Here is a 26,249-nt window from a genome sequence, read left to right as displayed (position 1 = left end):
ATTTTATGGAAGGTGATGGAGCTCAAACGAGATTAATTTTTTGTTATTTCACATTGAAGTAAATTTCTCTCTCGATTGAAACTGTCGTCAACAAGAGTTGCAGGTAGAACATCCTTCATGGAGGTTCAATGAAGGTGATGCAGCTACCCGGTTGCATACATCAACGAATATTCCGTGCAGAGTATACCGTTGTTTAAATTCTAATTACGCTATTTGTTCCTTGAATTCAAAAATCATCAAGTAAGCGAGCTTTCAAGCAAGGTTGGCGATGAAAAGGATTTAAAAAAGGTTTAACACGCACAATTGAAGTTTTCCTCAAGCGTGTTTACAGCTGACATATTTACATCAAAAAATCCAGATGCTGATGTATTTATAGCTCGTTGCATTACTTACGCTGACATGGAGTGGCATTTGGCTTGCAGTGTACTGGTTCCGGGAGATGACGTGGTGTCCATCCATCGACTGCTTGCCGGGATTCTTGCTCATAATCGACAGTAGATGGAGGGTGCATATCTGTTGCCCCCCAACCCCCGACTGTGATGAGGATGGTAAAAGTGTTTTGGGAATAAGGGGAGATATTAAATAGATTTAATTGGTCAAAATGTTTCAATGTATAACTGTAAATAACAAGGTGAGGACTCACAATGGCCTGTTGAAGGTAAGAGGGGAGGAAAGATTTATCGAAAGTAGGTCTTAACGAGTGTTGCAGTTGTATTGTTTTATATAAACTTGTATGGTCCATATACACACACAATTACAAACTAGCGGTTCCAAAATGGCTTACTGATCAATTTAACTCCCATCGTTGTCTTCAACGACGGATTATGCTATAAACGCTCTACCTAATGTCTTGTTATTTAAAGACTTCTTTTTTAATGCCTTCGTAAAAAAAGGTAAGTTTAATAAACATAAGTACATAAATATAGTGTGTGTATATGTATGTATGTATATAATTTACTAGAATTATGTAAGGTGAAGCTTCACTTCAGCATTCTAAAAGAATAGAATGCAAGAGAACTCAAGCCATATAAAGATGCGAAATGAAAGGTGAAATAAAAACATCCATTAATATTATAAAATTTAAATAGCATTTAAGGTAAGTCTCAATAAAAACATCCATTTAATATTATAAAATTTAAATAAAATTTAAGATAAGCCTCAATCATCAGTGACAGCATTGAAAGTATGCCTAACTGAACTCTAGTCTAAGGCTTCTTTTAGAAAGACAAAACTCAATGTGGTAATTTCAGTTAAAAAGTATGATTTAAAGTGATTGTATAGATTAAAACCAATCAAACACAAATTCTTTTGGGATTCAATTTTACATAAATTGTATACACTGTTATGCATCTTGAGATTTGATTCCATAAAACTTATCAAAACATTAATTTAATTGTGACTATCTAAGCATGGAAATAAGAATATAAATATTCTTTTAGTGAGATTTTTCTTGTGAAATTTGCTACAATTTATTCATCGATGTAACTTATTGAAGTCATGCTCATCTTAATAGCGTATATTGCATGTTAAACAAGAATTTTTAGTGTGCAATTTTGCAATTTTAAAAAAAGTACTTATAGTTTTCATAAATATCACTAATCATTTTCCCAAGTAATTCTTACATAGCATAAGTGAATTAAGGAAAGATAGTTTAAATACATTCATACATGAAGAGACAATTAGCCACATTTACTTAATTTATTGGAGTTCTTTAAGCTAATAGGTCACGACTCTATAAATAAGAGCCTCTCTTGGCCTAGTTTTTCTCTTCAAAAGTTCAAGATTCTTGTATGTGAGATTCTTGTTATACCTCTCTAAGAACACCAATTAAATACCATAACAAAGCTTATATATGCTAAGATTTAGAAGAAATTATGTGTGACTTGTAAGAAACTTGATTTGAAACTTCACAAGGGCATTCTAAAATAATTAGGAATGGAAAGTCAAGCCACACCAATGCTCTAAAATGAATGACAAAAGAATTTTATAAGTGTTTGTAGATCCAATCAGTATGTGGTCGCAATCTTGGAAACAGGTCACATTATAGGGTATCTTATGAGATACCCTTCAAAAAGTGAAGTAAAAGGAAACAGGTAGTGACACGGAGAGAGACTGACAGAGGGAGAGAGGTCGCGTATCAGTGCTTCGTGAGGACTTTTGTGTTTGTCGTGCAGTCGAGGCATGCAATTGCAGAGGGGGTTAGGCGGAAGTGCAGACGAGGACAAGACCAGGTCGAAGCAGATGTTGAGGGGCCAAGCAGGCGCGCTCTCCTGCAGGCTGAGAGAGGTACGAGGAGGGAGTTGCTCGATGAGCGAAAGGGACATCTCTCTCTCTCTCTCTCTCTCTCTCTCTCTCTCTCTCTCTAGATGCAGTCCCTCGCGATAGCGCTCATGACTCATGGAGTCATGGTTGATCAACAGAGAGAGAGGGTTTGGCCGGCGTTTTTCCCATGAGGGGCCAGGGGCAAGCCAGATACGCATGAGCTCAGATAGAAGCAGCGCTGCCATTTTCATTTGAGACAACGCACATGCAAGAGAGCTGACGAACCAGGGCATCGATCTTTGAATTGGTAGGGCAAGGCTCATAGCTTCCGCTTTGCTTTGGGCTTGAGCCACTGTCAGCGAGGGGAGAAGGCAGGCACCGTCACGATGCAGGCGAGTGTGGATGGCGATCACAGATTTGTTGATGTGGAGGGTGACTTTTGCTTGTGAATTGATCATCCCAAAGGAATCACGCTTGGAAATTAATTAATGAAAGTGAAAGTTGACCCAATATGTACCATAAACTGAATACAATAAACTTGCTCTAAAATTAATGACAAAAGAATTTTATAAGTGTTTGTAGATCCAATCACTATAAGGAGACAATAAACTTGCATAGCTTCCATGAAAAGGTGATGTAGGGAAACGATTGAAGGGACAACAAAGTTATTTTACAAAGACCTTTGCCATGTGACGCTCATCCGACCAAAGATTTTAACGGTCTCGGTGTTGCAACAACCTTGCACAATGAACCCTATGGCCTTTCACATGCCAATAAATTATAGATGATGTGTATCCAAGGTGCAATCAAAGAAAACTTCTTCTTGAAAAAATCATTGTCAGCACCATAAAAAAAATGTAAGGAAAGAGCTTGATTTTCTAAACTTAGTTTTTGAAAATGGTATTGTACATGGTTAAAAACGACTTTTGTGAGCTATTTTTTTAATATTTATCCGGGTCTACATACAACCCATTAATTTAATTCTCCCCTAGATTCGTTTCGAATCTTTGAAATCGAAAGCAAAAGAAACCCCCCTGCGCCCTCCCCCAATTCTTGCGCGCACAACATCTCCATCTCTCTGCGTTTGCCATCGTATTGACACAGGCCGTCTCGCCTCATCTTTGCAACCAAGCCACCCCCTTTCTCAGTCGCGCCTTGTTGCAGCTCCCCGAGAGAGAGAGAGAGAGAGAGAGAGAGAGAGAGAGAGAGAGAGAGAGAGAGAGAGAGAGAGAGAGAGCACGCTAGCTCCAACACTGACATCAAAACATTCCCCACCCTTCTCCTCTCGAGCCCTTTCCTTCCTCTCTGTTTCACACAGAGCGTGGCTCCATATGCCAACATGCTGATCCTTGTTGAGCGGAGAGAGACAGAGAGAACGCCATCGCTTTCACTGCTTCTCAGTCCGCGCGCCTGTCTCGAGTTCACCAAGCGTGCCCACAGCAAAAAAATCCCCCTCATTTGTTTTTCCGTTTCCCAACCTGAGAAGTCTCTCTCTCTCTCTCTCTCTCTCTCTCTCTCTCTCTCTCTCTCTCTCTCTGTGACACGTATCACGTCCATCCCTTTTTCCCTCAAAAGGTTGCGAACATCTTCCAAGATACCACAAAATTTGACGTGCTTGCAAAATCGTAGCAACATACTAGCGCTTAAGGGGTACGTCATTATCTCAACTTGCTTCAAAAACAAGCAAGCTTACCACTTTTGTTTATTTAGTGGACGAGGAAATGCGGTTATATCAAGAAAACAAAAGCTTACAAGGAAATGTGGACTACACAAGGTTCTCTTAATGTTGACAGAAGAGTCTTATAAGAATTTTAAAAAATCTTTTGAATAAAAATTTGTGATTTCTACATCTACCAACATCTACTAATATAATATGGCGAAAGGGAGAGTCCTTTACACGTATCGCAATCTGCGATCTGAAAGCTAAAGTCCAAAACTAAAAAAAGCCCCTTTGCACGCGATAAAGATGAGGGGAGAGGGGGGGGGGGGGGGGGGGGGGGGAGAGAGAGAGAGAGAGAGGCCGCCGAAGGCGACCAGCTATACTAGTATAAATTTTGTGCATCTTATTTGCAACCCATCACAAAAACTCACGATCTCATGTCTCAATAGAGAGCGCTACGTCCACTCGTATCAATGACGCAATTAGGGATAGAAGTTCAACATCATCAAAATTATTTGCTTCAAATTGGCAATCGACTCAATACAACACTGATTAATCAATCAAGTAAGATGCTTGAAGAGGAAAGCACATGTAAAATAAAGGAGGGTAAAGTAAAGCGCAACAACAAGGCTGTGGATGGTTGCATACATAGTCATGGATCTTTGGAAGGACTTGGACTCATTGGAGAAGGGAAATGGCACTTGAGGAATGTCAACTCGGAGAAACTCACATAGAGGAGCCCAACCTTGGCTATGATCACCAAACTCATACACAAGGAGCCGGCTAGCCGGGCGCACATTTGCCTTCACCTCTTGAGTGTGAAGGTTGTAAGAATGGATGCTAGACTCCTTGTGTAGGGCCTTGCCATGGAGCATGCCATCATATAGTAGCTCGCTAACGCACAGGTGGGTCGCCGAGGGGCGAAGTAGTTGTACCATTTGGGTGCTTTTGAGAATGGTATGAGAGAAGCTTTTGTACCACCTTTGGGGGTCTCTTATGTTGAGGATAACCTTGGCATCTGGGTATAGTTCCATTAGCTTCTGATAGCAACTTGCTGCTGGGAAATCTGCTATTGCCATGTAGCCATTGAGAAGGCAATCCCACTCGTCCTTGTTTCCTACACATTTATCTCAACACAATATGGAATCAAACTCATAAATTACGTTTATCAATGAGTGGTTGTGAGTGCAAGATAAATAGGCATCTTTGGGGGTAGGGGTTTAATGTTTTTTGAAATTTTAGTATATGTACTAAACCATCTGATAAGCTCTAAAAAGGGTGAATCAGAGCTAGAAAAATACATTTTTCATAACCGAAGAAAATAAAGGAAAACTTGAAATGCTACCTGGCTTTAGGTCAAAATTTGAAGCTTTTGCCGGTATTTACACTAAAACTTCTGTAAATTTGCTGGTTTTCTTCAAGGCAAGCTCAAAATCTAATCAAGGTTTTATGATTTTAGGCGGTTAAAATACACTGTACCCCGGTTTTTTTCTAACACGGGGGTGAATCACTTAATCTCTATTATAATGACACTTAAAGATGGGCTCAAAACATCGTTGGAAGATGGTCCCTACATACTATACTTGCCCATAGTAATAACTATTGAACTTAAAACGGCACCTAAATAGACCAGCCCAATTGTGCAAAGAGGTTTATTAAATAGAATCTAAGGAGATGCCTTGTGTGGCTTTGGGCATCACACATTAACTCTCTTGTCTCTCTCCCTCCTCCACGTGCCAGGACCTCCGCCGTCAGCACGAGGATGCAAAATTTTGGGGATAGTTTATAAATTTTTGACAAAATATTGGGGGTAGTTTGAGAATTTTAGAAATTTGAGGGGTATTTTGGTAATTTCTACAAATTATAAGGGTATTTTGGTGATTTTCCCAAGATTTCATGCCTCTGTGGCATGTAGCAGGACATAGAATCTTTTTCTTTTGATGTGCAAGAGGGTCATGATGGATGTGCCCATTCTGTGGCCTTGCTCCCTCTGCAATAGAAGACAGAGGTGCAAGTGCTGAGTCATGTGCACACGTAGTGCAAAGCAGAGGGTGCATGTTGCAGAGGATGGAGATGCAGCTGCCGAGCAAGTGCTTAGTCTGTAGTATAGGCCATGCAAAGGGTGGGATGTATGTCTAGTTGAAGAGCACAACAGGGACCAGGCACAACGGGGTGCTCACAGGCTTCAACTCAAGTGTTGGCGGTATATAGACAGAGCTACCAAGGCGTCTAGGTCAGGCAGAACAATAGAGTTGTCCTTCCTCTCTCTCGTTTTCACATAGGTCAAGTCAGGGCACGTACATGCATATAACACAGAGGTTGAGAGGTTGCAAATTTCACAAGAAGATTTAGAAATTTTCTCATGTAGGAAAAGGGAGCCTTTTTCAATGTTTTTCATACAATGCATAACATCATGAGCTTCTATGAGTGAGGCACGGCATACCTAGCTAGGTACGATTGGGGGCAGGAGACCACCAGGCCCCCCCACCGGGCCGGCGGTCCCCTGCCCCCAATCGTACCTAGCTAGGTATGCCGTGCCTCACTCATAGAAGCTCATGATGTTGAGTTAAGTCATCGAAGATCCTGTGGAATCTCGATGGGAAATTAATAGAGTTTTGAAGTGTAAACCGGGTAGGGTAGTACTTAGCCGTTGGATATAAGTAGTCCCTAGTTGTAACACCACCTACTACAATGTTTTTATAAAGAGCATTTTTTGTTGATAGAAATGTTTATTGCTCCCAAGATGCAATGTTGATAATAACCGATAGCTTAAAAGGAACCACTTTCTTACCTGTCTTATATGCCTTCATAAAGATCTTGCATTGTGTGGGCTTCATTAGGTTTACTCCGTGGAAACATGGAAACCCCAATATATCCATGGCATATTGCAAAGACGTGGATCCAGAGCGAGAAATCCCACATATGATAACTTGAAGTCCATCTCCTTTGCCTACATGCATAACATAGGCTCGCTCTCTCTCTCTCTCTCTCTCTCTCTCTCTCTCTCTCTCTCGGAATTTCTAACCATATATGAAACCTAAGCATTCTGCATAAATGGTTTTGTTAGTAGCTTGTGATATTCAAGAAAATCTAGAAAATCACACACCAAAACATTTCAATGTTTTAGTTCTACCATTATTGATGAGGTTTGTAGTTTTAAATTCAAAAGTACTAAAGGCTTATTTCCATACCTTTGTTAGGTTTTGAGATTAGCCGCCTTGCCACAACACCATATATGATCCATTCGGCTATGTGGGAGCAAATAACATCTGCAAGAACCTACACAAAAAACCAAAATTTCTCCTCTTAATCACTGTTGCAATGCAGCACTGATGGATAACAGCTTCTTCCGGTCTTGATTACTTCGTTAGCATAGAAGGCAAAATCACAATACTCTTTAAGGTCAAGACTAATGAGACAAGTGGGGACTTTCTTGCCTCCTAGAGTTATCTTCACCCCGACCTCGTTCAGCTAAAGAAGCACAATCCATGCCGAGAGTGTTCGATCTATCCATCACATACCCTCATTGATGGGAAGGGAACATATGCATGGATTGTAATTTCTTACAATATGGGGAATTTCCTGCTAAATCTTTTTGTTTGTTTCATAAGGTATCAATGATTTGAAAGTACCACTGGGAATTGATCTAGGGTCCTTACGCACCAACTCAAACACCCCTTAGCACTATATAGCACGTGGTATTGAATGAACCTTAAACGATGAGATCGATGTCGATGAATTGAGGCCACCGGAGTTTTCCAAGTTTACATGTCTGAGTTTACTAGGCAGAAGCGCTCACCATTGAAAAATTACAGATACAGATCAACACAATTAATGATTATCGACGTAGGCACTAGCGCTCGAAATTTTAACTACGCGGCAACCAGCTATGTCATGCGGCCAATAAGGCATTTCATCATTAAAATGCCAAGTTTCTTGAATCTTTCGCAGAAGCTAATTTCAAGGTTTTATGTGAAAACCTTCTTTCAAGTTTTTACCAACCAGTTTGAAGAGGAGGCGCACAACAGCAAGGAGACAACTCTTCAGCTCTCGACCATTGCAGCGGTGACGTGGCATTGCCATTTCTGCCCACTAAATAATTTCTGCTCCTGCACAATATGGAGTTCGGAAAGGTTACAGAAAAAACAGAAAAAAGTGCTATCTCTCTCTCTCTAGCCTCGACGTGCATGGTCCCATGGCAGCGTTGAGGCTCGAGAGTCCGAGCCAAAGCAGCTTCGTGTATGAAAGATCAAAGGTAGAGTAGAAACCGGTTTACTTAAACCTTGCCTAATTAGTGGCAAGGGGACGGACCGGACGGTGGCAATGAAAGATGAAAGGTAGAGCTACGCCGCCAACAGGAGTACTCCATGCTCCCCTGAGTACTCCGTACTTTTGAGAACTAAAACGTTTGAGTCGGGACTCGGACGGTGGAGATTGAAGTCCCACTGTTCGCGAAAATTCATTTGGACAACGTTATTCCTCCCATTAAAATGAAAACTCTCATCTCAACCGCATTTTTTATTTTTTTTTTGAGAACTAGCCACAACTTTTGGAAGGATCATATGGACTAGAGAAATAGCCCCTTGTGTTTCATGTCACACGAGCTCTCAAGAGGGTTTGAACCCAAGACCTTATACACACAGGGCTCTTGCTCTACCAACTAAGCTAACACTCGTTGACATTAATCTCTATTTTTTTTACCAGGGGAATACCTTAAATTTTGGCGTAAACCCCCTATTATCTCATTAGTTGACCTTAGGCTGGGTTCAGGCTGTCAAGCCAAGCACTTGAGTTCTCAATGCACATCCTCCGTGGCAAAGGGTGGGTGGAGCAAACTCACACCCCCCAACGAACCCAGCCTTTTCAACTTAAAACAGGGAGGGCGTTTGAACCCATAACCCCGATGAGTAGAGGAAGGAGGCCCAATCGTGTTTGATGGTGCATAAGGATGAGATTTCCTTTTGAGCTCACGTGTTTGTAGTTGAGTTGAAAAAGTTGGGATTTGGCTTGTGTGTACTCTTAATCCACACTTAAAAGACAAGGTCAAGAAAATAGTTTTTTTTAAAGTAGGGCAAAGGAGCCACTTAAAAGACAAGCCCTTATTTAGAGACCCATCGGACCCCAATTACTAAAACCATTTTGCGCTAGATTAAGGGCATGAGCAAGTGAGTGTTATCATGGATAGGGAAAAATCGTTGCGATTAGATAGGAGGGTCAATCCTTGCTCACTGCACCCACTCTAAAACCCCCCCTCATGGTTTTGCTTTTGTTACCCAATTTCTTTAGTAGATAAGGCTCTTGAAATGGCATCGACTCTTCGCTTGTAGAGCTCCATTCGTGTTGTCGACTTCTATGTAGAATCTCGTTGCGCATATCGTTCATATGAATGCCTCTTTGAATGAGTTCTAAAGTTGGCAAAGGCAACTTTGCTCCAAAAATCGATTTGTAGATGGCCCACACAAACGTAAGCTTTCCAGAATAGACATTCCACTCATCTTCCCAAGAAGCTCGTTGTGGTTGTTTACTTGGTCAGACCAGAGTTTATGTTGCAAATGTCACAAGAGAGGTGTTCACATGCACCAATCCCCACTCTTCAAAATGCGTCATGAAGATTGAAGCAATGGAGGTGTTTTGAAAAGATGAAAGATTGATGAAAGGAATGTTGAAGATGCGATGGGTGGCAAGTGTAAGACAAGGGAAACTAGGGTATGAGAGTCCACCACCCAACCACCCATTATATAGGCAAGCCCCTGGCCCTTTGCCCTAATTGGACTCCCCGTTCCACACCACCTAGCCTAGTCTGTCCTTGCCTGTGTCCTGACATTATTCCCCCCTTAAGAAGAGTTTTCATCCTCGAAAACAAAAGTGGGAAGGTTCTTCTTAAGAACACTAATGTTTTCTCAAGTGGCATCCTTCATGGATCCAGTTGTTTGGTTGGCTGGAACACGGTTCCGCAGGAGGTTCAATGAAACCAAGAGTATCATCTTGATTTTCCACATTGTTGTCCATTTGCAACCATCTAGTGTGTAGACTCCATTTAGAACGCACATGAGCATGCTAAACGAGTTATCACGACAAAGATATACCTGAAAGAGTACCGCTTTTCACTTTCTGTGAAAGTAACTTGCTGACCTAAATCATCAGCCAAGTGTAAGTCCTTGACTTGTTCTAATTTCATCAATAAACAACCCCACCCTAACGAGTGTCAAGGTTGAGAACCTGACTTTATACATGAAGAGACTACCGAGTCGCAACATACATTAACTGATAGTAAGTAAACTCCAAGAAGAGCAATAAATGCTTACTAATTGGATCGTGTGGTGCTAACATACTCACTTGCATATCCTTTAGCACAAGATTACACTTTGTAATCTACATATCCCCTTGGATAAGTGACAGTACTGAGGTGTGTTTTCCCCACGGTTTACAGCCAGATTTTCCAGATGGCTGGTAAACGGGATAACAATATTGTACCACATTGCTGAAGAATCAATAATGGAATGAATAATCCTCGTGGTTAACTTGAAAAATCTACAAGCATCCAAACCGAGCCATGACCTCTATTCGTGATTGGTAGACCTAAAAAGTAATCTCATAGTGATACTGCACTTAAAGTGTAAAATGCTTCATAAGCAACAACTTGAGGAATATGCATGCCGTTCCAAATTAGTCTTTGCTAAACACTAGGGCCCATAACACCTAGTGTGCATGCATTTAGCAAAAAACAGATCCGAACCTGTATATCCATGGTGATTCTTCCAATACTTAGGGCAAACGTGATGTGCCTAGCACACATTAAAAAGGAATGTAAATAGTTCTAAAAAAAACTAAATACTTTCAATTGCAATCTTTTGCAAGCCTTGCTGAAACGTCTCAACCATAATAGAAGTTGAAACATTGATCAGTTCTAGGTACAAACAATGAAACTTTTTCATTAACAATTTAGGGCCTTGCTATATGTATAAACAACCATCTGTAATGTTGTTTAGCATTACTTGTACCTGGACAAGTCATTCTAATTATCCGAAAATTTCTGGCCACGAAATTGCTCCTGATACGTCGTGCTAAAAATGATATAGAAAACAAATTTGACCAGCACCTACTTGGACTTTGTCGTGACACATAATTGAAATAATGGCGCCACTGTTAGTCCAGAGACTCATATTCTCCACATGTGGAATATGCCTCATGTGAGGATGTATAAAAAAGAACATCCGTCAAGTACGAGATGTACTTGTGTGTGGAGGTAACTCTAAACACTTTGTGACAAGAGTGAGAGGGAACCTCATTCATTTCTCCACACTGGCTAAACCGAACTCCTTGAGTTCCTAGACCATGTTGTATCCCATGTGACAACATGTGCCAAACTGAACCCTACAAGTAGGTTCGTAATAGCATAAGACAGAAAGATAGATTGGACCCTTGGCCCAAAATACTTTGTGCCAACATGCCCTTAGCATGGCTCTGTAACATTCAAGCGTACTTATACGTCTTGAAAAACCAAGCAAAGCATACTAAAAATGGAATAACACCAATTCAATAGATGCGCACCTAGAGATTTGAACGTAATGTTCACTTACCCGTACTCAAATGGAGAGGAGCACGTCCCGTACCTGAAAAAACAAAGAGCATTGCACTGGGAACCCTGGGTGTTGCCTTTGCAATCCAAGCCCTTCGATTAGAATCTACGTAGTCAAACCCCTTGGTAAGACTCTTTGTACAAACTGCTCAACTAGCAGATAACAGTAACCAACATAGTCAACTGTGTACAGAATGATTGGAATCAACTTGAAAAGTATGTTCGTCCACTACCGCGTGGTAGATTGCGGAATTCTTTCCTTGAAAGTATAACTGGGAGAGACCAACTGTGATCCTTAATGCCTATGGGGTGATGTAGGAATCACTCGCTGGGTATTACCCCAAAACAGTATGTCCATAGACACTCCGTAGTGCTATAGAGAGAGCAGGAGACTCACACAAGTGAACTGTCGAGCTCTTATGGACAGCCATGCTGTCGCAACTGATTGCTGCATCTATACTTTCTTGTAGAGATCAGCTGTCTGCTGTGAGTTGAAGATTGTCAAAAACTCAACTTGAGTGTCGCATTGAAAACATGTAGTGAAATGACACCCTAAACATCCGTAATGACAAGACTCTTGGTTGTCCATTAATGTCGATGTGTACTTCCTTGGGTAGATCTTGAAAACAATCACCCAAAGAATGCCAATAGTTGGGTCTTACCCTTGGCCTGACAACGGCTCTTAACCTATTTGGCTCATAGCCCTTATGCAAAATAGTGCTCAATCGACGAACCGATGAAGACTAATTTGAGTAGCATCTTATCCATGTGCGAGCTGTGAGTTAGAGCACCTTGGCTCAAGCTGACTCACGGGAAAAACATGTATGAAACGCTTCATAGAAAGTTTTCATTATTCTTGAGAGAAATGAAAAAAAGAGAGAGAAGAAGAGCATGCTGGGCTGAGGAACTTTCCTTAAATTTGTAGAGTGTGCCCAGAATGTGTGCTCTTAGACATCTTATGCCTGGATTGCAGCTTATCCTATAAGCATACCAAAATCTATTGGTATGACACTCTCATCAAGAGATGCAACACAAAACACAAGTCAAATCTTGACCATCTACCGTGTATGGGTCGTGATTGTATGAGGATGACTTGAATAGGGCACCTTGCCGGTGAATCTAGTCGAAATTTTAGGTTCTATTTAGTGTTGTTGAGTGGTGATAGCAACCAAAAATCATATTAAACAATCCATCCGTAGTCTGTCCTTGACAGAGTTGCGAGTGTGTTAGTGTAAGCGTAATGCATGAAGCAGTAGTATTGAATCCACTTCACTAGCATACCTTGCATGAAGAATTGTAAGACCTTGCAGAGAGTGATAGCCTCAACCGTGAGAACCAAAACTATAAGTACCTTGCATAGTTTAGACTGGTAGGGATTCTGTGAGCTGATATTCCCTATTTTGCCAGTCCCTGAAGCCATGCTTCCTATAAAATTGCCAAAGCACTTTGCTTTGCACAATGACAGTAATTGCCAAGTAAAGTGTAAACAAGAAAAAACAGGAAAAACTGAAACTTGGCTAACCTGGTCATTGTTGCTTTAACCAGTTGTCATGAGTTGGGATGGAAACTCATTCCAAAACGGCCCATAGCCATATCTGCACAGACTTCCTCGTATGTCCTATACACCCGTCTGATACATAACGCCCTCGTATGTCCTATACACCCGTCTGGTACATAAGGCCATAACCTGCAAAATTGAATCCACCTGCAAACACCTTGCCTATTCCTTCCCCATTGTGTATGCTCATAGCATATGCCAAACGTGACCAGCTTCAATGCAAGATGTAGAAATTGAAGCCTTGCTTCATAGAACTCTGTGTGGCTTCATTGCTATTGACGACAAATGTCATAGCAAAGAGAGACGACCTTGTCGTTCATGCACCAAAAAATCGACCGTGTCAAATTGTAAATGTAAGTGAAAATTAGTAGAACACGAAAAGTTATGCATCTCAGACCTGCCTGGTGCTATGAATGATGGCCGTGATCATCCATTCCATTGCATACGAGAGTCTATCAAGCACATGCTCAATAACTACTCTACTTCATGCTGTCAAGGGCCTTGCTGAAGGACATGATATTGAGAATTGTGCGAGTGCTCAATACTGAAAAGGATACCTTAGTTCTCTCGCAGTTTAGAAAGTTGTATAGGCATAGAAGTGACCTTGCACTGAATGTAGATAGAGAGACATGTGCTTGTAAGTTGTGCTATTGCAAAGAAATTCAATGGCCAATGCAAGCTACGGAGATGCGCTCCTCTGTCGCACGGAAGACCCAATTCGAGCAAAAATCTGGTTGTTGCATCAAAAGATGCTTGCTGAGGATCATAAACCTGGTTGATTACATTGATGGAAGACATCCTGCCGTGAACTTCGATCCGAGTCGTGATGACCAACGTCGTGAAATAATAATTAATGCTTGTCCTTGCCGATCACCTTGAGTAGACAAAGCACAAGCCTTGCCTGACTTGAGCATAGGCCTTGCCTGCCACAAGTTAGTTACCCTAGAGGTTGTGGTTTTGGATTGAAACCACCCAACCGTAGGTTTGAGCCTCTATCTGAGCTTGGGAATCAAAGTGTTGGAAATCACATGCTGTTGAATGGTTCTCACGTACGGATACATATTGCTTGCAATACCAATCACAGCTAGACTAGGAAACTAAGCCACCCTACATAAGCTATAAGGGTAATCAACTGAGAAAAAACAAATATAGAAAGGTTACCTTGAACTTTACCGAAGCCTTGAGTTTTCAAAGCTTTTCTGTATTGAAAATCTTGTACCCCACTACCCGCGTGTCCTTGGAACTTCCAAAGGCGTGGCTATGGCGGACTGCCCATGGGGTGCTGCGTGAGCGCTACTCGACGTCGGAGATGGTGGCGCCCGTCGATGTCATGTGATGTTGCCGTCAATGACGTGTGATGTGGCTTGGTTGGGCCGGGATAACGGGACCGTGGGCTAGAACCCTTAGTAGGGTAGGGCAAAAATAAGTAATTTTTTAATAAAAAAAACCACAACTCTCTGCTGCCACCATGGCCGACTGTGCAGGTAGGATGCAGTTCTTCTACGCCTGTGTGGTGCTCCAGCGACCGTGCAGCAGATACGAATTTTGCTACGCACGCGAGCACGTCGCTGTAGAGCCTCTTCATGCAATGTATGATGCAGGTCATCATTCGGACCTTCCTCCTACTAAGAGGGCTTGCCTGCGTCCTTGTGGCCTCGGCCTTCTCGCCTAGCAAGGGCGTCTGCACACGCAGTCGGCCCTGACTTCTTGCACAGCCGTTTGCACACCATGGCTTGCACTGTTAGGCAAGGCCATGCTCGTTTTTTTGTTGCTGAAAATGAGGGAGAGATGGATGCCTTCGATAGAGAGAGAGAGAGAGAGAGAGAGAGAGAGAGAGAGAGAGAGAGAGAGAGAGAGAGAGAGAGAGAGAGAGAGAGAGAGAGAGAGAGAGAGAGAGAGAGAGAGAACACGAGCATGCTTTCATGCAACCCTCCCCCCTCTTCCATGGCTCCTTCTCCCCTAGCTCTGATACCAATGTAAGACAAGGGAAACTAGGGTATGAGATTCCACCACCCAACCACTCATTATATAGGCAAGCCTCTGGCCCTTTGCCCTAGTTGGAGTCCCCATTCCACACCGCCTAGCCCACCAACCCTGCCCTTGTCTAATCCGGCCTTGTCGGTGTCCTGACAGCAAGAATCAGTGCTGGTTTGGTGGGATTACTTGTGTAGGCATGACACGGATCACATCCTCAGGTTTTGCAACTGGTGTTTCTAGTAAAGATTGGGCTGTTTGAATCATTTTCTGGCACATTTCAAACCTTTGCTTTTCTAGTTCCGCAAAGGGATATGTCATCCACCTGTGTTCTTGGGTTTGGTTGTTTTTGAGCCTCATATCATAGGCTTTCAAGAGGGCATCTAATGTCTCATTAACCTTGTCTGCCAACACAGATCCTCCTGAACTAGCACTTCTCGGTTTCTCATTTGTGGATGGTTCTTCTAGAGGTTTAACCATCTGTGTAAGAGAAGGTGCCTCCTTTTCCTCATGTTGTTTTATCTTCTCCTCAGCTTCGGTAAGATTCTCAGCTAGGGATTTTTGTTCTCGTTCCCTGCGTGCTTTTATCCTAGTCTTTTTAGCTTTCCAACTATTTCGTTTGCTCTTGGTTCTCTGACTAGGTGCGTCTGTCTTTGGTCCATCATCTGTCTTTGGATTCATGTCACTTTTCGTATTCTTTGTCTCTGGATTCTCATCAGCTTTCTTTTGAGCTTGTGCTCTCGTAACCACTTGAACTAGTACGACATTTTCATTTTCTGAGCTAGTAGGGAGCTGAACAATCCCTAATATATTTGTCGTGATTTTCCTGATTTGGTTTGGTTTTTTCGGGCAATCGGGGATCAAGTGAGTGATGCCACACTCAAGACAATAGGCATTTACTTCAGTGATCTCCGTATGAGGACATTGTTTGACCAAGTGGTTGTCACGACTTTTGTGACAATCTGTCTCTGGTTGAGGAGATTCTTTTAGCATTTCCTCTTGGCTATAAGCAAGCTTTGACCTAGATAAGCCGCTATTTGCAATGAATCGCAATGTCCTTTTGTCCATTTCATACCTTAAAACCGGTAGTGGAGGTTGTTGTCCTAAGACAAGATGTGGCCTTAAAACTCCTACTGGTCTTGGCGCATTCTCCGTAATGTATCTAGGTGGAGTAGGTGATTATGGAATAGGTTGTACATACCTCTCCCTAGCATTTTCCATGCTATAATAGCACTCTTCCTCCATATGGTTTGTCCATTTTCTCTCAATTTCACACCACTTCGGCTTTCCCGAATCAGACCTTACAAGAGGAATCAACCTCTTGACCAAGTCGTTGTCGATAAGCTTTTCTTGATCAATAGGTGCCGTGGTCTTGGCAATGGACTCACTTATCTGTGAAACACTCTGCTGAGATGATGTGTCATTTCCTTGACTCTTTAAGTCCTTTTCTTTGTATGCCTCACAATTATCCACTAGATAAAGAGCTTCTTTGATCAACTCGTTTAGCGTCATCCTTCTTATCATATGAAGATCCTTCTGAAGGCCCGCATGTCTCACTCCCTGGATAAAGATCAACATCAGTCGTGCTTGCGTAGGTAATTCTGCTCTCAGACAGAGCTTAACATATCTCTTGAGCCGTAATGATGCTTTGCGTACTGATTCATTCTCTTTCTGTTTGAATGTATGGATTTGCGAGACCGTGTTGTGAGCAATGCCTTTTGGCGAGAATTCTTCAATAAACTCCTCAAAAAACTCATATGGGGTCTCAAAATCCCATTTTTCCACCGAGTCGAACCATGTAGCTGCATTATCTTCTAGAGTCAATTCAAATCCCACAAACTGTGTCACAAAATCTGAAACTTCCTCTGCTCTAATCACTCTTCTAAAAGCCGTTACGTGATCTCTCGGATCTTTATCTCCGGAGTATTTTTTGTTTACCCATTTCTGGACTTGGGATGGTCTAACTCGTCGATTTTCTACAACTCTAACTAGAGACTCTCCCAATCCTTCTCTCATTATCGCTCTTGAAGGGAATTCTGGTGGCTCTCTTCTTGGAATTCCTATGGGAATTCTCGTGTTTGGTGGAGGCATTTGTGGTCCTTCATTGACCAAATATCCACCTCTTTCTAGTACATTCTATGGATTTGTGCTTTCTACAACTCTGTATTCTCGTCCATACCTGTCGACAACTATAGATCTGCATTGACAGTTGACTCTGTATGTGTAGACATATAAGAGCTTGTAATACGTTATCTCTTCTAGGTATGGATATGAGCACCTATAAAGATTGACCTCATTGTCGTCAATGTATCTATATAGTCCTTCACTCTCATGACCAATCATCCAAACTCTCTCAACAAGATGGATCTTTATCAATTGCAAGTTTGGAAGATCCATTGTGGGAGGATTTTCCTCTATCGTCGGGATCTCCAAGCTTGTGTAAGTTGCGTTTGAATCTAGGGTATACATGATTTCTAGGCTTAAGAGCTTTTGATTGGTTCAAGTAGACTTAGTCCACTGTGTTCAAGTTCTTTGGTTAGGGAAAAGTCGAAACTATGTCCAAAATTGCAACCGTTTCGTCACAATTCTGGCAAATTGTCTCTTTCAGACACCCCTAACTTGCGGATGTATTTTGAGGCCTCAAACGACGTTTTTTTTTCAAAGCTGAACTAAATGGTTGCCATCGGCATACATTTAGTTCAAGTTTTGCTGTAAGATCTGTAGAGCCACTCTCAGACTATGTTTTGATATAAAAACTTCTCCGATCCGATACCGTTTGTGAAAGTTATGGCCAAAATAGTGAAATGCAGTTTAGACTGGTCAAAATGAGTCCAAATTCAATTTTAAAAGAAGATTTGGGATCTCTGTGACACTGTGAACACTCTTGTATGGTCAAAAGTACAGTTGGACCCTAAAACTGGCCTAGAGGCATCCTACGCGTAGGATGTCTATATGCTCAGAATTTAACAAAATTTGGTCCAAAGACTCCCCTTAAGTCCAACAACACAATGGTATGCTCAGAATTTCATTTGGACCTAAAAATGGCCTTGAGACATGCTACATGTAGGATGTCTTTTTGCTCAGAATGACTTGAAGTTTTCACCCCACCTTCTCCTTGATGTGCTGATCACAGTGGTGTGCTCATAGGTTGGTTTGGAGTCATAGTAGAATTTTGGTTTCAGAATTATGCAGTAGACATCCTACGCGTAAAATGAACCCAAACTTGGACCAAAGATTCCCCTAGTCTTCAGCAATCCACTGGTATGCTCAGAGGTTGATTTGGAGTGCTAAATCATGGTGAAGACATCCTACGCGTAGGATGTTTAAGTGCTTAGAATTGCCCCAAACTTGAGCCACAGCTTCCCCTTGATGTCAACAACCCAATGCTATGCTACGATATTAATTTGGATGTCAAAAGACCCCAAAACTAGCTACTCTAGCCTTTTTCAGTCAAAAATACTAAAGTCTGTTCAATCTTCCTTTCACTGACCCAAATGAGATGAAATTGGTCATGCACTCAATACAACATTTAGAACATGCCTATGGAGTCATTCTATGGTTTGGTCTCAAAATTAGGCCTTGGAAACAATTTGGGTAGGATGTCTGGCAATTCTTGTCTTTTGGATTTGATCTGTCATAATCTGGTCAAAATTTCCACTTTCCAGGTGAAAATAGGGTAGAACCTACCTTCTAAACACACTGGTAACCTCAGATTTTCAAAATTTCCACCAGATCACCATGTAGACATCCTACGCGTAGGATGTATTTTTTCTCAGAATGGACTTCTCTTTCTACCCAAGGTGCTTCTTGATGCATATAACAAGAATATGTGATCACGGCAAATTTTGGATGTCAAAATTGCTCAGAATCACCACTTTTGGGAAAATATTTCTCTTAGAGAGTAACATCCCCTTAACTCTCAGTCCATATGTCCAAATGACATGAGCTTTGGTGTGTGTGTCCAACACAACATGCAGAATATGGGTATGATGTCAAAACTTGATTTTTGCTTCCAGAATCACTCTCTAGACATCCTACGCGTAGGATGTCTACTGATGAAATTTTTGGCAGAATTCATCCGCAGGCATCCCCAAGTCTTGAGCACTACTTTTCAAGCATTCCTACCAGTTTTTATGCAAAATTGTGCTCCGAATCTTAAGTTTCTTGTTTTCGCGTTGTTGACACTCCGTCTTTGGTCTTTTGGGTGTCAAGAGTTGGTCAAAACTCTAGTTTCAATGTATACTTAGGGTAAACCCCCCCCTTCTGAACACACTGGTGCAGTCATAATTTTTAAATTTGGTCTCCAGAAACCCCTTGAGACATCCTACACGTAGGATGTCTATGTTTACAGAATTGCAGGTTTTCTTCACAGACCCTTGCAAATGCTCTTTTATATGCACAACATCAGTCAGTCATACAAAAATATCCACAAAAGCTTGTTTAATGCATTTTTACCCTCAAAAGCACACTTTTCCATGATTTCAAATGCAATCAAGCACTTTAGCAAATAATTCAGTGTTGAATAGCTCTAGATCAAAATCAGATCACTTACCTAAAGCTAATCCTACAAATCATATGGGGTTTTGCATCTATGAGTAGAAAAACACTTAACTGCCACACACGGACTAGTAAACGCTTTTATCACCTCACAAATCACTCGACCACCAACAACTACTCTAATCCAAAGATCCTACCTAAACCTATCTAGTCGCAGACCCTCGACAAGACACACGCTTCCTGGCTATCCACTTGATCATGGAATATCCTCTTCCGGATCCACTTAAGAAAAACGCTTTCTTTAGCCAAGACTAAATCAAGCAACCATCACATGAGTGTTAGTACTAAACCTACTTAGGTCCTTGTGTCCCCGGCAGCGGTGCCAATGTTGCGGGAGCGACTCACACACCCATGAAGTGCATGCAAACACTACCTAGATCAACATAATGTCAATCAAGGACACAGATGACACGATACGCACACAAAGGAAATATCTTTATCTTGTCAGGCTAAGACCATCCTACACATAAAACACTCTGGAAGGACAACTATACCACAATCAAGAACCTCACTGCTCTCAACTACACCACCTAGCCACATACACACATACGGAAGTTAACTCACCTAATCATGCCACATTCGTACGAAACTTAAGGAACATCATCCCCTCACTAGGATACACCTGTCCCTAAGCTTCTACACTCAAAATCCTCACTCTAAACCTATCTGCAGAAAATGCGTAGGATGACAGAGAAGAATTTTGAAAGTGCCCGAAACTGAAATTTATGAGTACCTATGCATAGCTTATGTCGCCACGATTCTATAGACTACTAGCACGCAGAAAACAGACATCGTTTGATACACTTACGGCCACAAATAGCTCGTAGATGCGTCGGCGTTCGCTTTGCCTCGCGTGGAATGCTTGGCGTCGTCGCGTAGCTCTCCTCGATCCTACAGCAATAATGCAGTCGGATCTCCAATGTGTTGAGCGAGCCGGGCGTAGCTAGAGGATAAAGCTCATGCTCACTCTCTTTCTCTCTCACACACAGTAGACGGAAACGCTAAAGTTTTGATTATGATTAAAGTCCCCCTTTTACAAAATGACCTAGGTACCTTATATACTAAGGCTACCTTAGGTTTAACCAAAAATGGGGTTGAAAGGGTCAAATGGCTTTGTATTTACAATCTAGAAGTGCCATTGCACCCCGGCTTCTGAAACTAGAATAACTACTCATTACAAATGACGTTTATAGCCATAATCCGCAACATTTCATAACTCGCAAAAGATAATACTTTGGTACGAAACTTGACTTATGTTGTGTTGTTGACCCAGCGGTCAACATTCGGACTTCGTTTGACATGTAGTCACTTCACCCTGCTCTAGAACTTTGCCGATCAGGCTCAAAAGATGCCAGATGGTACATTCTCCAATGCTGCCAAGTGCGCTTAGACTTGGCCCCTGGAAAAACTTCAATTGATTATATCTTGCCAACCATAGCTCCAATCCGCAATCCAAAAAGATGGGTTGGCTTCATGAATTGAGCTCTACACAGCTAAACCTCAATTTCCTCTAGCTAGGATCACCTATCACTAGCTGCCCTGCTCGGCAAGAATCTGCACACCACCAAAACTTCAACCTTCAATAACTTGGGCTCCGTAGCTCGGTTTGATGAACCGTCTGAACCTGTTCCTTCAAGACTTTAAGCTCTTCATTCCTGGACCCAAAGGCTGCACTTTGCATCTCCTTCACGTACTACCCAAATTAGCTTCTTATGGAGCCTTCCCTAGCGTATAAGCCGCATCATGCATACACTTTCGATGCTACCTGCCATCCCATTAATTTCCTAGCTTCTCCATTCCTTTGCCATGCTTCTGTTTGCCTGCATATACCTACCCATGTCACCTTCTAGAGTCGACACACTTTGGTTGCACCAACGTCCAACAAGGTAGGTTGTTCGATGTCCCATTTGTTCCTACAAAGGGTACCTCTTGGAGAATGTCTCTATGTGGCTTCATATACAACTCTACCCTATTCTTCTATCCAAAACATAGAACCTTGAGGATTCTCATTCCCTTATCACGGACTTGGCTTCTTGCCCCCTCCCTGCCAACATTATTCTCTTTAACTTTGATGTGGAAACACTTTACCCGAGCATCCCTATCACAGATGGCCTAGAAGCTCTCAAATGCTCAATCCAAGGCATTTTTCCTGCACCCAAAGTCCATTTTATTCTGTCCCTTTCTTCATTTATTCTAAATCATCACTACCTCACCTTCAATGGTAAGTTTTGGCATCAGGTGAAAGGAACCTCCATGGGTTCCAATTTTGCAGTTGTTTACGCTTTTCTTTTTCTTTGCTTTTTAGAAGATAACCTTAGCCTTCTTTCCTCTCCTTCGCTCCTTTACTTTAAAAGATTTTTTGATGATGCTTTTGCTATTTGGGATGGTCCTCCCTCTAGTTTAATAAGATTGGGGATTTTTGTAGGACTTGAGATAAATTTCCTAGTTAACTTCAATGGGTTGGTGATCTGAACATATGATTTCTTCTCACTCACTATTTTTTGTTTTGCCAAAAGAAATAGGTACAAAAAAGTTGAATTTTTACCATTCTGCAAACCTATCGTCAAAGTTTTTATAGCCACGCTCAATACAAATAATAGATGTATATTTTCTTAGTTCCCTATTATCCTTTAGGTTCATAAGGAGCCATGGAGCATGTCAAAAGAATAATACATCTCTTACCAAGGGGACTCCTAGGGACAAAGATGAAGTGCTAAATACAGCAAACATGAAAAAACTGGGTTCAACATTAGGAGTTGTAGAATCCCATACAAACTATTCAATATCTAGCCAAATTTGATCCTTATGACTAAATATGGTTACTACCTAAATGCATGTAGTTGTCACAAGAAACTAACAATATTGAAAAAGCTATACTTGATATACTAGAATGTTTCGTTTTCTTCTATAATTGAAAAAATCAACCATCGTTGTCTACTATGCAAAATAGGGTATTAGGTGCCCCAAAACTCAAGGAATATTAGCTTTATGGTACAATATGCGACATAGAAAATCAAAAATGCATTTGGATAACATGAAAGACGCCAAAAAAATCATAGAAGAGCTAAAATTGGCTAAAAAACTGGATTTGACAGTTTATGTGATTTGTCATAACTTACAACTTTAACATTTATTTCTCCCTAGAAGCATCACCACATGTTGAGGACTACTAAAGATAGTTCTCTATCATTATAGACCTCACAAACATGAATTCTAGGGTGGTATAGTTGCAAAAAGTTGAAAAAAGCCAAAAACAGGACCCGTTTTTTCCCACAGTTTAGGTTGTGAAATGTTGTGCAAGGACAAGGTTAAAGATGGAATTGATACTCCAATAAAATGTCAAGTTTTTTTCAGCTCGTGAGACAACTTTCTAGATAGATAGCACCTCAAAATCCATTTTGAAACTCTTGACATAATTCAAGGAAAATGGTCACTTAACAGGACATAAAAGTGTCCCTTTACCAACCTAGTGTTAAGCAATATGGGCACCCTCTTAAAGAGCACATTAAAATCTCCCATGCTATTTCCACATTTGAAGCCTTTATTCTAGATGTACATTTTTTAAATGGCCCATCATTTGCTAAACAAGGAATAATTGATACATATTGCCATAAAAAAAGTCTCATATCTTATAACTACATTCCATGGAAATCTTGGCACCCCACGCATCAAAAAATTGCTTTCATCCTTTCTGAGCTTAAAAGATACATCATTAGAGAGAGTTCGTTGTCTGGGTTCATCTCTATTCGCAACTTGTCCTTCGCCAGGCTAAGGGCTAAAGGATATTCATCCCCTCTCTTAAGGGCTTGCTTTCTATACATCTCTTAATAATATAGATCCTTGCTCCTTAAAAGGAACTCTAAATCAAAATCCCCTAAAATCCCCTCTTACCCTTGTCAAAATTCCCTTTTCTCCCCACACTCCCTGACTCAATTTAGTCCGCTCCATTAATAAAAACCTCATCAAATGGTTATCAAATAATCCTAAACTCTCACATCTTTCCAAACCTGTTATTTGTTGTTGGATAAACTCACCTAACCTTGGAAAAATCCTTTTAATGAGTGACCTCCACCCTTTCTTTTTGCATCACACGATTGGACCATGGCAGTCAAGCATCCTCCTTGACTTCAATTGCTTGAGATCATACCACTTTCCCCGGAGGACACTCCTTAGATTTTTTCCTTTATCTTTTGAAATATAGTCCTAGATGCTCTCCTTAAGTTGGACTAGTCCCATCTTTTCTCTCTTTAATTTCCTTTCACCCTTGTTTTTCCTCCATCTTTATGAAAGGGTACATTCTTGTTTATATCAAATTCATCTCTTTAGTTACCACCTACCCACCTACTTTGGAAAGAGATCTCCCTCCCAAAAGCATCTCTATCTCTGTTAAATTTTGTACCTTGTTTGGGAAATGGAGACTCATTCCTAAACTCCCCTACTTAAACCCCCTCCCTTCTCTCTATATGGTTTACACCACTGATGAGCTTTAATGCGAAATGCGTTTGGTGTAAACCTTTTTCTATCCCCCGCACCCCCAACCTCGTATACACCTTTATTTTCACCTTTTTTCGTGTTTTTATGGCAAGACACACTCGCTGAGTTATTTTTAACATAAAGCTAAAACCTCCATAACACAATGTCTAGTAGGTTGGACAAGTGGTGGACCTCCTCTCCAAACCATCCATGGTAGTAAACATAGTAGCTCCACTCTATTCTTTTACTAACCTTGAAATAGTAGAGATAGTTTCTTTTAATTTATCTAGCTTGGACATGTGGTGAACCTTCAAAAAACCACCTTGGGTTAATTACTCCATAGCACAATGGATAGTAGGTTGGAGAAGTGGTGGACCTCTGGCCCAAAACTCCATGCTAATACACATAGTAGCTACACTCCATTTACACATTGACCTTGAAACAATAGAGATAGCTTGTTTCAGTAGAGCTAGCTTGGACAAGTGGTGGACCTTCAAACCACCTTGGGATAAAGCGTCCATGACATGGTGGATACTAGGTTGGAGAAGTGGTGAGCCTCTGCTTCAAACCATCCATGGTGTTAAACATAGTAGATACACTCCATTCACGCATTGACCTTGAAAGAAGATAGCTTGTTTCAGTAGAGCTAGGTTGGATAGGTGTTGGAACTTCAAACCACCTTGTGCTAAAACCTCCATGACACAATGGATAGTAGGTTGAACAAGTGGTGGACGTCTACCCCAAACCATCCATGGAATTAGGCAAAATTTGGACTCACAAAGGGTCCTTTCAGGAGTTTGACTTTACCTCTCTCTACCAAAATAGGCGCATGGATAAATTTTTACAAATAAACCCAAAGTTGGGGAGGTTTGACAGTTAGAATGTCCTCTTCCAGCTCTATCTACTAATATATAGCATGCCATGAGATTTCTCATATTTTAGAAGATTGTTTTTTTGATTCACTTAGATTTCGACAGAGTTATCACATCATAGGTGAATCAAAAAAATAATCTTCTAAAATATGAGGAATCTCATGGCGTGCTATATATCAGTAGAGATAGAGCTTGAAGAGGACATTCTAACTGTCAAACCTCCGCCAACTTTGGAGTTTATTTGCAAAAATTTATCCATGCGTCCATTTTGGTAGAGAAAGGTAAAGTCAAACTCCTTAAAGGGCCCGTTTGTGAGTCCAAATTTTGCCTAATGTAGTAAACATAGTAGCTACACTCCATTGACACATTGATCTTTAAACAATAGAGATATATTCTTTCAATAGATATAACTTGGAGAGGTGGTGGACCTTGAAACCACCTAGGTCTAAAGCCTCCATAAGTAACAGGTAGTAGGTTGGATAAGTGGTGGACCTAGTTCTATTGTCATCACTAAGCTACTATAGAACTTGCATCTCAATGTCCAAGTAGGCCTTAATTATTTCAATGGAAGCAAGGTTTGAAAAGTGGTGGATATTTGCTCAAGAACCCTCTCCCTATTTTAGTGACATAGCTTGGACAAGTGGTGGACCTAGTTTTAAAGCTCAATGTCCAAGGTGAACTAGTGCAAGACCCTGCTTCCTAGTGTCCAAGTAGTCATTGCTTTTGAAAATGTAAGCAAGGTTGGACAAGGTGTGGACCTACTTTTAATGAAAAATTTCAATTTCCAATCTCCAAGTAGACCTTGTTGAAGTTGAACTACTAATGCAAGAACAAAGTGGTTGGTGGTGGATAGTGGACCAAGATTACTATGTCCAAGCATATCTTGGACAAGTGGTGGACCTATCTTTAATGGCCATGAATAAGGTCAAATATTAATGCAAATGCAAAATGGTTGGTGGGAAGACAAAGTGGTGGAAAGGTGATGAGGCCTACTAAGAGTATAGCCTAGACAAGTGGTGGACTAGTTTTAATGGCCAATGACAATGGTGAACTACAAATGCAAGAAGGAGTTGGTTGGTGGAACAAGTGGTGGATAATGGACCATGCTTACTATCTAGTTTTAATGGCCAATGCCAAAGGTGAAATATTAATGCAAGAACAAAGTGGTTGGACAATTGGTGGTGGAACCCAGTCGGGGAAGATAGTGCTATTTTAGAGCAGTACAACTCGGAAAATTGGCAGACCTAGTTTTTATTTCCCATGACTAAGGTGAACTACTAATACAAACACAAAGTGGTTGGCAAGCAGAATAAG

The 26,249-nt window shown here is 41.2% G+C and overlaps 1 protein-coding gene across 1 annotated transcript; it reads right to left on the bottom strand.

The window, feature by feature from the left end:
* Window positions 1-4,482: 4,482 nt before the first annotated feature.
* LOC147432443 (ava biosynthesis cluster protein M-like) lies at window positions 4,483-8,005 on the bottom strand. The gene is made up of 4 exons (XM_086491935.1): window positions 7,925-8,005; window positions 7,114-7,201; window positions 6,714-6,872; window positions 4,483-5,039 (listed from the first exon to the last, which is right to left on the bottom strand). Exons 1-4 carry the CDS (start codon window positions 8,003-8,005, stop codon window positions 4,483-4,485), a joined length of 885 nt encoding a protein of 294 aa, XP_086348061.1.
* Window positions 8,006-26,249: the final 18,244 nt, after the last annotated feature.

The sequence above is a fragment of the Adiantum capillus-veneris genome, chromosome 20, assembly GCF_014529385.1.
Source record: "Adiantum capillus-veneris isolate H3 chromosome 20, ASM1452938v2, whole genome shotgun sequence".
NCBI lineage: Eukaryota > Viridiplantae > Streptophyta > Polypodiopsida > Polypodiales > Pteridaceae > Adiantum > Adiantum capillus-veneris.
Note: the sequence above shows the minus strand (reverse complement) of the source record. Positions and strands in the feature narration are given on the sequence as shown.

What these genes read in the sequence shown, in the direction of transcription:
- LOC147432443 (XM_086491935.1), bottom strand. Translation starts at nt 8,005, where the DNA reads ATGGCAATGCCACGTCACCGCTGCAATGGTCGAGAGCTGAAGAGTTGT. An exon ending in TGCGCCTCCTCTTCAAACTG is followed by an intron (nt 7,202 to 7,924) that starts GTTGGTAAAAAC and finishes TTTTTTGTGTAG; the next exon opens with GTTCTTGCAGATGTTATTTG. An exon ending in AATCTCAAAACCTAACAAAG is followed by an intron (nt 6,873 to 7,113) that starts GTATGGAAATAA and finishes TTATGCATGTAG; the next exon opens with GCAAAGGAGATGGACTTCAA.